At 34.9% G+C, this 13,492-nt stretch overlaps 2 protein-coding genes across 2 annotated transcripts in view; both read left to right on the forward strand.

Moving 5' to 3' along the window:
• Positions 1-6,234, forward strand: part of LOC120352811 — a 44,350-nt gene extending 38,116 nt beyond the window's left edge. The window contains exon 3 of the mRNA XM_039435083.1: positions 6,161-6,234. Coding sequence (XP_039291017.1) covers positions 6,161-6,234 — 74 coding nt within the window. The remainder of the gene's footprint in view (positions 1-6,160) is intronic.
• Positions 6,235-8,246: 2,012 nt separating this feature from the next.
• Positions 8,247-13,492, forward strand: part of LOC111055866 — a 46,649-nt gene continuing 41,403 nt past the window's right edge. Inside the window, exon 1 of the mRNA XM_022343171.2 lies at positions 8,247-8,516. The gene's annotated coding sequence lies outside the window, so the exon portion shown is untranslated. The remainder of the gene's footprint in view (positions 8,517-13,492) is intronic.

Here is a 13,492-nt window from a genome sequence, read left to right on the forward strand (position 1 = left end):
TCCTCCTCCTCCTCCTCCTCCTCCTCCTCCTCCTCCTCCTCCTCCTTGTATTATTAAGTATCGACCAATAAGTATCATTACAGATCTAAGTCTCAAACTTGAATTTTAAAAAACACTTTTCAAGTGAAAATGCACTTACTTTTGTAGTGACGATCGTTTTGACCTGTTGTTGGTCATCATCAGACTGTGGGAATTTACTCAGATGACAAGGTTATGTGTGGTAAGGGATGAAGGTGATGGAATAGGTTGTGGTGGGGGTTGGGTTGATGGATACTTAGTGAGGCGGTAATTTTGAACTGTGGACTATTTTGTCAAAGAGTGTGTGGGAAGAGAAATTTATTTGATCATTTAAGAGACTGTTGGGAAACTGTTTTGTGTGGTTGTTGATTTCGTATTGTTCCAATACATTCATACAGTTTTCTGCTTTTTTGTGAGAAATGAAGGATTTCAAGATTGGTGGCTATGTCGGTGTATGTGTGGTCTGTTGATATAATATGGTCAGCAAAGTTTGAGTGGCTCCACAAAATAAGAACAAAATCATCAACCAAGAATAATATGGGAAATGACCAAAAATTCATCACACTCATATACTACAACAAAAAATCACAGAAAGTAGCATCATCTTTTAAAAAACTCAAATGCAGAATTGCCTTTAAAACATCAAATTCACTGAGAAAACATTTTCAAAATTACCAAACAAACAAACAGAGATTTGAGCAACCAGGCATCTACAGATTAAATGTAATGATTGTAGTAAACTGTATATCGGACTGACTGGACGTGACTTTCAGACAAGATACAAAGAGCACATCAGAGCCATTAATAAACCACATAGCCACTCAAACTTTGCTGACCATATTATATCAACAGATCACACATACACCGACATCGCCACCAATCTTGAAATCCTCCATATCTCACAAAAAAGCAGAAAACTCAATGTAGCCTATTGGAACAATACAAAATTTATAACCACACAAAACAGTTTCCCAACAGTCTCCTAAATGATCAAATAAATTTCTCTTCCCACACACTCTTTGACAAAATAGTCCACAGTTCAAAATTACCGCCTCACTAAGTATCCACCAACCCAACCCCCACCACAACCTATTCCACCACCTTCATCCCTTACCACACATAACCTTTGCATCTGAGTAAATTCCCACAGTCTGATGATGACCAACAACAGGTCGAAATGATCGTCACTACAAAAGTAAGTGCATTTTCACTTCAAAAGTGTTTTTTTTTTTAAATTCAAGTTTAATTTTAACAGTGAAAAAGTATGGATATACAACAGAGTAATCACATAGGCCTTATTACTATGTATTGACCAACCTATTATTATCTACGTGTTGACCACTTTACAGATAATACGTATTGGTCAATACTTGAATAAGTCTATGTGTTCATCACGTAATTATAGTACGTACTAATATAGTCAACCCCACGAATATAATCCGATAGAAATTGGAACAGATGAGTGCAGCGTTTACCGAGGAGTTGATCAACGTTTTCCACAGCGAATTATGAATGAGAATAATTGAATTAATTGTATTTTAAAAATACACCTGCCGAATAGGAAACATCTATGACTGTGGGGGAAAGGTGAGGAGCTACTCGTCTGTTTCAATTTCCATCGGACTATTTTCGTGCAGGAGGGGTTGACTATAGGAAAAGTACGATGTGTGATATCTATTCTGCTATAGTGAGATTCACTCAAACTGTCCGCATTGACTGAATGAGGACTATGAACAAATCCCTCTTCTGTTCTGAAACTTTACAGTGAACTCACTTTAAAGTATAATCCTTTCTGTGCGTTTATATAGTAAATCCATGTGAGATAGCCTATAATACATTCATAAAATAATAATTATAATCTATTATTATAATCCAAGGATGGATGGTCGAATGAAACTCAATTTCTTATTTAGAAATGATGAGATCGAATGACGGTTGAAGACGCGAATTGAAATGAATACAAATAATGAACTTGTTAGACTTGGCTTACAAAAGCAAGTCTGACGACCCCCTATAGTTCGCATAATTTCTAGTCTTGAAACACTCTCAATAATGTATAGTCTACTAATGAACTAACAGGGAACATTCCAAAAATTACCTTACAAGTGGTGATGCTCACATTCTAGAATACTTAAATCATCGTGAAAGGTTATAGGCTACTGCATGGTTAATTCACAAGCCAACTCTCTTATACGCTCGACACTTTAATCGTTCCACTATTCGATTTGAAATTTTTCTAATAGAGCTTGGAGAATTAGGAAAGAAAGGATAAAACGAGGTATGGGATTTAAAGAGGAAGAAGACCAAAAAGGAGAATTAGGAGAAGAAGGAGAAGAAGGAGAAGAAGGAGAAGAAGGAGAAGAAGGAGAAGAAGGAGAAGAAGGAGAAGAAGGAGAAGAAGAAGAAGAAGAAGAAGAAGAAGAAGTAAAAGGAGAACTAGAAGATCAAAAAAAGAAGATGAAAAGATAATGGAGAAAATCAATAGAATTAGGGAGTAAAGAGATAGAGAAAGGATATTCATGAAGGGAGAGAGTGGATTTGCTGAGGATGTGAAGCAGAATAACGATAAGGAATAAGAGCTTAGGAAAAAAAGAACAAGTTGGAAAAAAATGTTGAAGTCTACGAAGTACGAATAGAGGAAATAGTTGAAGTTCTAGAGAGAAGAAGGAGAAGTAATGAGGGAACAAAAGGCAAATAGAGGAAAGAGAAGATTGAGAAGGAGAAGGTGGAAAAGGGATAAATGAAGGATGAGAACAAGAAAAATAACATAAAGAAGAACAAAAAATTAGAGAAAAAGAGGGAAAAGCCAAGGGAATAATCAACAAATTAATATAAACACGAATGGATGAAAGATTTAATGCCAGGAAAAGTTACAGGGCGAAAGCAGGGAAAGGAGAAGAGTAGAAGGAGAATGGCAGGAGGAATGAGGCGGTATGAGAGGGGCGAGGAGGAGGAAACGGCACAAAGAATCAGCGAGAAAATGTTGATGTGGAGGAGAAGACAGTAAAGGAGTAGGAGGAGATAGTAAAGGAGCAGAAGACACGAGAATATTTTCGAAAAAAGGTGGGTGATATGATAAATACAGTGGAAGGGAGAAGGGTAATGAGAAGGTACATGATGATACAGATAAATTGATACAGATAAAAAGAAACTAAAATGAAAGTTAGGAGAGAGCAGAAGGGAATGAGAAAGAAGAAGAATAAGAAGAAGAAAAATGAATAGAATTAGAGGCACAAAACTGTACAAGGAGAAGAAGACTAACAATAAGAAGGACAAGAAAGAATGCTAGAGACGAAGGCTTGGACCTACTTTGCAGTGGTTATAAACAGGTTGGACCTAGTTTCAAATGACACGTGTAATTGAGTACAATTTATTATCCTCAATTAATCCAATGTTGAGCATTGTTACAGCAATGCCATTGACTGACTGACTGACTGACTGACACTCAAGACGTGCCATTTTCAATCGCGGTTCAGTTTTATTTGTGGTTGGTTGAACACGTAGGCTACGTGAGAATCAACTTACTATTCTCAGCCTTTCATTCATGTCAATCTGTGTATATAATATCTAAGTGAGTCTGTTTCTATCTTTAGTGTGTTAAAAAATGATTATAAAATAATATATTCGTATATATTCACGTAGCCTATATACATAGCTGATATAATGGCTAGCCGCCATTTAACTGATATAATTTCCCAAAACTTAACAATAAAAACTATATTTCAAACTGAATTGAACCCATGAAAGAATTTTTCCCCCAAGTTGAACGGTTCATTACTTATAACCCTTACAAAATCGTCAATCGGCTCTGCCCCACCCTGTACAATAATATTATATGTTGAACAAGACAGTAATAGTTGAAGTTATATTGGGGTGGGAGGGATGTTATCATCTCTCTGGCAAGAAAAGTTGTTGGAGTAATGAAGCTGAAATTGAGATCTCACAAAGGTCAGTGAAGGAGAAGTAGTAGTAGAAGAAGAAGAAGAAGAAGAAGAAGAGAAGAAGAAGAAGAAGAAGAAAGAAGAAGAAGAAGAAGATGATTATGATGATGATGATGATGATGATGATGATGATGATGATCTCTCCAAAATTCATTCCTCATAATATATTCGAGTACAGTATAATTCAATTACATTGGAGTTGATATTTATGATATTCTCGAAATTAAGTAGGGTTCACAGTATTAGCTACTTGGATCTTGAATGTATGCTTGAGAGAAGAAACGAAAAACATTAAGCAGATTAACTATTCAAAACAAAACATTTTCGAAGCTTGCTCAATAGCCAGAATCTTTTGGCCAACTTTTAGCTAACTTGTCATTCGACTCGAACCCAGGAAAAGTTACAAGGCACATGAGGACGACACTAGACACACGAAATGCGATAACTTATTGCCATGAGATGTCAACACGGTTTCGTGACAATAATTATTGCATCACATTACTAATTTGTTTAGATGGGAATAAAACAGATAAAATATCCTCAAAATCTTTTTAACAAGTGTGAGTGTGACACAACATGGAAGATATATTTCGTCCTCATTCTCGATTATCATGATGATGATTATGATCAATTGAAACGCCGAAACCAATTGCTACCATTTATATGGTAATATCGGTGTTCATAATTATAACTATGTATACATCATGATTTGTATGAGAGTAATTTTGGATCAATTCACAGCTTGTTAAAGTATACTTTCACTTGATTGATTTTTAATTATTGGTTTCGCTACATTATTAAAGATCTGATTAGAATTAAGCTGCAGGCGATTGGGGTGTTGTTGAGTTCACACTTCACAGATTTATTCTTGGTGGAGAGTGATTTAATCGAGTGATATATGGATTTCCGTACTGTGTATGTGAACTTATATTATTTTGCCTTCACAAAAGTACGAATTAAAAATAATTCACTGTTTGTCAATGACATCCATCTTGTTATAAAAATATAATAGATAATCTGCTCATTTTGGTTTTTTATTATTTCTTTATTGATAAATCATTTTGAAGAAGAACATCCATACGATGTTATTGAGTGACTTCAATTTTTAAATATTTGAAACTCTCACGATAATTGTATTTTGAATTCAAAATGGGAAGTGGCGTATCCGATCCGCCATTTCGAATAGCTTTACCGCCATTTTGTGAAAATTGTCAATATTTTCAACCAATCAGCAGACAGTAACTAGAATCTTGACGTGTCAATCATGACGTGTCTTCTTCACCAGTTTCTCTGATTGGTTTTCGTGGCATTATTATTTCATCCACTGACCTCTGACAAAAGGATATATTGAATTGTCAAATTTATACAAGACGAAAATGTGATTACATAATATGTATATTATAAGTATACATAATATGTATATACATATATATGTATATGAGTATATTATACTGATCACTTTGCACATCCTGATTCTATAACCAATCTACTTATACTCTGAATTAAATAAGTTGAGACTTGGTAAATGTACTGTATCCGTGTTGCCGAATTGTGCGAGCTTTCAATCTCTTCAAGCAAGCCCATATAACAGGCTGTGTTCAAATTGCCAACTTTGCATTGACAGTGTTGTCTAATATCCAGTCATATGGGCTTGCATGAAGAGATTGAAATTTCGGATAATTTGGCAACACGGATATTCTACTGAAGTCATAACTTATTTATTTAGATTTAGAGTATAGTTACTGTAATCCGTATTTGAAAGATACTTGATTGGACTTATTAGATCATCGAAAAGTGATAACTGTATGTTGGTGCTTGAGCAGTGAACAACAATGAAAGCACATTGTCCAAGTTCTTCCAAAGGTGTTAAGGTCTCTCAAGTAAGGACATATTAATTTTTTGCCTCAGCTTATAATGAACCTTTTCAGCGTATAATCAAGAGGATTTTTTCATCTTTACGACGAGGGCATAGAAAAAATAGAAAAGAGATTCGATTGAAGTAGGAAAATAGATAGATAGATAGCGACAGAGAGGACGAAGGAGGAAAGCAGTCGCAAGAATGAAGAGTACTGCATTTACGCACTCAGAATGCGTAGAATAGAAATGACATAATTTTCCTCGCACACTATCACACTATCTCCTGAAGAGCTAATAAAAAACGTCAAGAACTTGACGGCCGTTCAGTTGAATTCTAATTGCAGTGCCGCAACAGCTGACAGACATCAGGCAAGTGGTCGTTGGACAAGCCAATTCATTAGCAACAACTGCTTTATAAGTGTACTTGTAAGCTAGAAGTGTAGTTGTACTTGTACTTTATTTATAATGGTCATCAACTTCAAAGACATTGGCTACTGAGACTGTATGTCTCTACAGAGGAGGATTCGACGATAAGGATAGACGAGGATTGTGTTGAATGAATTTTATTAAGAGGAGTAAATTATAATGGGTTGTAAAACCATTAAAGTATAATATATTAAAATAGTTAGAAGTATGAGAGTTGTAAGGCTCATTAACGGCTTAAATTATATATTCAGGTGGTGGGACCTTCTCGCAAGGAACTCCTCACCAACAAAAGCCTTAATTTTAATTTTACTTAATATTTTCATTTTTAAAATAGGTTTCCACCTTTTCTCCATTACTGTGGATTATAATTATAAAATATTAGTGTACCTATTCCTCGAGCTCGTCCTCGTTCTCCTCATGCTCTTCGTCCTTATCCTTCTTCTCATCTTCCTCCTCCTCCACCTCCCTTCCTCTTCCTCCTCCTCATCCTTCTCTTCAGCATCCTCTTCCTCCTCCTTCCTCCATCTCCAAAGCCTCCTCATCTTCCTTCTCCTCCTCCGCCTCATCCTCCACTACTTCCTCCGCCTCCTCTTCCATCGCCTACTCCTCCTCCTTCCCATCAACCCCTTTTCATCCTTCTCCTCCGCCTCATCCCCTCCTTATTTTTCTCCCAATTCCTCCTATTGATACATTTATCTTGCTTGCTCTTAATCTTCTTCGCAAATCTTGCTACTGCGGTATATCCTTTCCTGTCTGTTCCTTTTGAACGTTTGTATTTCTATTCTTCCAAGTTTGCCTCTACATAAAGGTACGTACAGATATACGCGCCGCGAACATGAGCAATTCACTTTTAATCAGCTGATGCCAAGCTTTTCATATCTGTATCTTACCGTTCCTGTAAAAATACAGATATAGTCAGCTGATTAAAAGTGAATTGCTCATGCTCATGTTCGCGGCGCGTATATCTGTCCGCACCTTAATGTATTCCTCTTTCATTCTTCCTATTCATCCACCTTTTCCTCATTTTATTGGTTTTCTCTCATTTTCTCTTTGATTCCTGTTCTCTAATTCACTGTTCTCAATAATGTTTCTTCCATCCTCTTCTTCAATTCCCAGTTTCTCCTTCATTGACCCATCTCCCTCATAATCTTCTTTCTCCTCTTCAAACATTCGCTTGGTCTATTCTTTTATTTTATTCTTCTGTTTTGAATCACATTCTTTCCTGTCATGATAAATGCTTGAGATCATAACTAATATTAACATAGAATAATACTGAAAAAAAAATTAATAGAATACTTTGTATAACTAATATTAACATAATAATCACTGCAAGAAGTATTTTTCTACAATTTAAAAAATCATTGTCAATACTCCTATTCTTCTCTGGTACATAAAATATCAAGAATCGGGCAACTACTATGAATAATGAAATTAATCACCATAAGCATTCTATTGTGGCATAGGAATTCTAATGCATCATAGCTACAGTATACAGCATGACAGAATATTAGACTCCAATGATAAAATGCAAGTGATAATGTACATATAGTGACTGGAATATGAATACTCCAAGTGAAGATGAATTATTACCCATAACTACACTCTGTTTTAAAAGATTTCATAAATTATTATTATAACTATAGAGAATGTATCACTATTGATAATTCGTCTCTTTCATATAAAACAGAATGATCTATAACTATATATAGAGTGGATACAGTTGAGTGCATTCAAGACACACATTCAAAGCAACCGGTTACAAGGAGTGGGTACCTGTGAGTAACCTGTTATACGTAGAAGAACACAGGGAGCCTATACTGAGATTTACTCCAAACTATCAGCTTCTCCATGTATATTCTCCAATGCTTCTCGTTCAATCAATGCTGAAAGCTTCAAGTGAATTTCACCCCAGCATCAGCTGTGAGAGTCTCTCGTCCAATGGGATCGCTCCTTCCACAAGCATGCAAGTTGCCGAAGTCAAACGCAGTCGTTTGATAAGAACCAGTTGGATGTTGATAGTGCCAGCCGACGGTCGAGTGGCTATTTCTGTGGTGATTTCAAGTCTGGCGCGTTTTTCGACGCGTTGTAACAGTGACCGAGTTTTTTCGCAGTGCAACGACGGATTTACCGTCGCGGTTGGATTGACACGCACGTTTTCAAACGGGAGGATATACACCAGCACCGGATTTTTAGTGGAAGGTTTCCGGCCGACGTTGCATGATTCCATGCGGACGTGCTGCTCTGTTGTGATAGACAACGTGGATCTGTCGATGGGTATGTTACGTTATCTGTTGTTAGTTGTTGCAAAATAAGTGTAAGTTATTAGAATTATAGAAAAAAATATTGAATTATGAGTTTCAGTAAGCAAGATCAATCTTAGGTCGACATGCACCATTAAACGGATAAATGTAAGCTGTTCGTTTGAACCCAGATATCACCCCAGATTATATATTATAACCAATTACTACATTGGGTATGCTAGATTACTTCTATTACCTCTAAATTATGTATCAGCGGCTACATATCTCATATGTTCCATTGATGAATCAGATACGTAACCGCTGATACTTGTTTGGTACATATCACCATAGCAGACATTAATTTACCTGTATCATCTACATCTGTATCATTTACATGTATCATCTACCTATCTGATACAAACCTGATATATCAGATATGTATCTTTGAGTTTCTGATGCATATCGAAGGTTTCAAGGATATATGTTTCCTATCGGCTACCTAAACCACTTCCTGATACCCATCGGATACATAGCCGTGCTGTGAACGTGGTTTAGCATTTAAAGTATATGCCCCTGCTGGTAATCACTGGCTTTAATTCTAATCAGCAGATCGATGTCAGTTTTTACTAATCCATGTTACTGTTGGAAGTATTTTCCTTTAAAATTATCGTGGTAGTCTATTTAAGAGTATCTTTTTTATTTATCAAGTAACTAGTACTTCGATATCGACGAGAGATATTGTAACAGATATACATGGTATCGGCTCAGATATTAAACATAATGGATATTAATATCAGTAGCGTTCATAAAATAATTGTTCTAGATATTTGCCGTGTAACTAATACTTGCTGTGTTCACTAGTCGTAGTAATCAGAGGATTCAATAGGGAGGGTAATTTGCCAGGGTAAAGATTCTATTCAATCCATAATTAATTCTTAGTAATTTATGAGGATTTTTCTTTTTTCTGTTCTGAATTTTTTTTGTATGTGAATTGATTTGTAATTGACCGAGCGAAGTGAGGTCTAAGATTCAAGTCGACGGTTTGGCATTTCTCTTAATGTTTGAATGTTTATATGTTTATATGTTGCGCATTTACGGCGAAACGCGGTAATAGATTTTCATGAAATTTGACAGGTATGTTCCTTTTTTAATTGCGCGTCGAGGTATATACAAGGTTTTTAGATATTTTGCATTTCAAGGATAATATAAAAGGAAAAAGGAGCCTCCTTCATACGCCAATATTAGAGTAAAAATCAGACTATAGAATTATTAATCATAAATCAGCTGACAAGTGATTACACAGATGTGTGGAGAAGCCAGTCTATTGCCGTGCTGTATTTCCATAAGGTCTATAGTTTCAATCAGGTACTTGTGGATGAGAATACTGCGTGAGGTCTACTGTTCACAGAACTACTGGTAATAATTTGGTGAAAAAAAATGATTTGAGTTGATTCCCACTCATTTGAATATTTTGATCCAGGCTGCTACAACTAAAGACAATACAAATATACGATACTGTAGTATTTAGTATAGAATTGTTTAACTGATCAAAATAGTGGTATGATGCCTAAGTTGATGAAGTTTCGATTGGAAAAGAATGGCATACAGAACAGTATATTGAGCTGAACACATTGGTGAGAAAGCGACATTCATGTTCTTTACTGATCAATAGCTTTCCTATTGGGGTAATTTATACAGGTGTCATGGTTTCTAGTTGAGATGAGAACTGCAATAAAACGTGAGCTCCTGAAATTCACAATGCATTCGACTGAGAGATAATTGGAAAAATGGAAGTAAAAAAAATGAGTTAGTAGAGAGTTGAAGAGTTTTTGGATGAGCTTATTTTGTAGTTACTCAATTCTATTTATTGTTGGTTAACATTTCCCTTGAAGTAGCACCCATAACAAATTTAAAACAAATCTTCATTCAAAATATTATTTGAATAAACATTGGTATCTGTTTGAAATGATTTACATCGCCACATGAATAAAATATTCTCCTACAAAACAAAATTGGTGATACTTTTGTACCCAATGATACTAATGACAGAGGGTACAAAGGACAGTAGTTTATTAGTAGAGTAGTCAGAATGGGTATCAGCCCTTATTGGAACTGGAAGGATGCTTTTTTGACAGTCCAATTTCACATAGCAATGAGCAATCTCATATTTGAATGCAGATAATATACATTTCAGTAGTGTACAAGGTACAAGCATGGAGAACAGTGAAGCTAAAAGGCTTTTGAAAACACGAATTTGAAGAGGGATATTGATTGAAATGAGATAAGTGGTTTTTGTCGTAGAAATTACTTCAAATTTGGTTAATCAGAATGGTAATTTTTATAAGAACCTCAAATAGACTGACTCTTGCTCTCCAAATTATTGCTAATTGATATCTAATATCTCACTAATATCTAAAATCTAATATCTCACTGATGAAATTATTTATATTGCCATATGATTTAGATAATCCTAGCTCGTGATGAAATAAAACATTGATAAAGAACTTAGAATAGGAAACAATACTCACACGCAATGTAACCTGATGTAATAAAGATGTAACTTCTAAAGATTAGAGAATATCTTGGAATTGTTTTCTTTGATTCTTGAGTCATTGTGACTCGTGAGGAGAGATGACTGCAAACCAGAAGAAAAAGTAAAATTATTAGGAAAACTTATGAAAGTAAGTTTTATACAACTAAAACGTAAGTTGAGGTATAAGATTGAACTATCAATACATTAACTGAGTAACAATAATTTTATAATTTGTATTATAGTTCGTATTAGGCTCTCTATTCATATAGATATTCTATTCGTCATCAATTGACTGTAGGACTGTAGGCTATGTAGTTTATCGTCAAACTTGAGACAAGCTACTCTTAGACTCTACATTGTTCTGAACAATATGGGAAATTATGCATAAAAAATTACACCTTATAGACTGAAGAGATTCTTCTTTGACGCTCCTATCTCCTTGAGATAGAAATCTCATAGCTGACTGCAGATTATTATTATATGTACTGAATGCAATAGTGCCATCAACTCAATTTTAATTATCTTGAGGATGACGAAATCAATTTGCATTTCCCATTTAGTTAAGATAATCAAGTGTGGAACAATAATTGTCTATTGTTTTTTCTTGATTATGGATAAGAGAATGAATATTGCAAGAATTTTCAAGCTTGGTCATTATTATATGCGTTTACAGAATACAGATTCCTGGTGAGATTAACATTATCACAGTCTCATACATTGTACTAGGGATATTGCAATGAAAACTATTGTTTATTGATGTTTCTGATAGGGGTCGAGTGAGAAACAGGTGCTTATTGAAGATTTATTATGTTTTCGTATACAACTTCATGAACGAAGTTTGGAACACATCGACATTTTCACCACATTATAAATTTAATAAGATTGAATGTATGATTTCTCAAGCCTATGATATGATTCAAATAGTGTAGCAGAACAGTTCAATTTAATTAAATTCAAAAAGTTCTCTGCTATTTTTATGAGGAATAAAGAACTCTTTGAATTGAATTGAACTGCTACAATATTCAAATCATGATATGATTCAAATAGTGTAGCAGAACAGTTCAATTTAATTAAATTCAAAAAGTTCTCTGTTATTTTTATGAGGAATAAAGAACTCTTTGAATTGAATTGAACTACTACAATATTCAAATCATATCATAGGCTTAAGATATATATATTTAATCTTCATACCTATACCAGCCGTCAGGCTCGCTTCGCTCTCCATATCCGTCTAGCCAGAGGGCTCCGCCCCCTGGACCCCCGACTGGATCAGCGGACTCGCTTCGCTCGCCAGCATTTTTCATTTGAGCAAACTTCATTCCATCAGAAAGTCAAAGTACTGAGAAAACGCAGAAAAGCTGAGAAAAACGTTGGAAAAATGCTGATTTTGGGCGTATCTTTGATGGAATATTAAAGTTACCTCATCACAAAATTTTTAGACCCTAGCTTAACCTCTGTACCAAATTTAAACATTTTAAATTTGAACATTCCAATTGTCTATTACTTGATGAAAGAACTGGGAAAACGCAAAAAACGCTAATTTTGGGCGTATCTTTGGCGTTATTTCAAATTCCTTCTAACACAACATTATTACACCCCAGCTGAGCTTCTGTAGTAAATTTGAAAATTTTCTGTTCATTTGTTCTCGATAAAGCTGAGAAACGGCAAAAAACGCTGGAAAAACGCAGATTTTGGGCGTATCTTTGGAAATTTTTCCAAATCCGTTCTTAGTGTGTCTCTAAAGGACCAACTGAACATACCTACCAAATTTGAACGTTTTTGGTCCGGTAGATTTTTAGTTCTGCGGGTGAGTGAGTCAGTCAGTCAGTCAGTCAGTGAGTGCCATTTCGCTTTTATATGTATAGATAGATAGATTATAATAATAGAGGAAATAATTGGCTATACACGTATGGGATAGGAAATTCACGAATGACGCATCATCACGTCTGAACTACTGGACTGATTAATTTGAAATTTTGCATAACGATTCTTAATTTACCTACCTAGGATGTTTGTTGAGCTATTTTAAATCCTTCAAGATTTCGTCAAATTTCAGTTTGTTAATTTTTTAATTAGATCCTTGCTAAGCATGGGTTACCTGCTAGTTTAGTAATCAATAAAAGAGAAAAATATATAATTATGTATTCATGCTTCAATAGTGATAAAATAATTTGATGGATATTACCTGTGAGGCTAAAAAAAAAATTGTGTTTGAAATGATTTGAAACTTCAAGATATCAGATATCTCTGATATAGATATAGATTCTATCATCCAAGATTTATGAATATCATGAAATATTTCTGTTTATCCTCTATCATTTGGTTTTGATAGCAAAACCATACTTTGAAATTTTGCGAAGTATGCTGATTTTGAGACTATCTATATCTTCTGCATTCATGAGTACATTCAAGAATAATAATTCATTGTGAGTTTTTCAAGCTTCATTATTTAGAAGAGAGAGTCTCAAGATTATTAT

Source organism: Nilaparvata lugens, chromosome 8 (genome assembly GCF_014356525.2).
Source record: "Nilaparvata lugens isolate BPH chromosome 8, ASM1435652v1, whole genome shotgun sequence".
Lineage (NCBI taxonomy): Eukaryota > Metazoa > Arthropoda > Insecta > Hemiptera > Delphacidae > Nilaparvata > Nilaparvata lugens.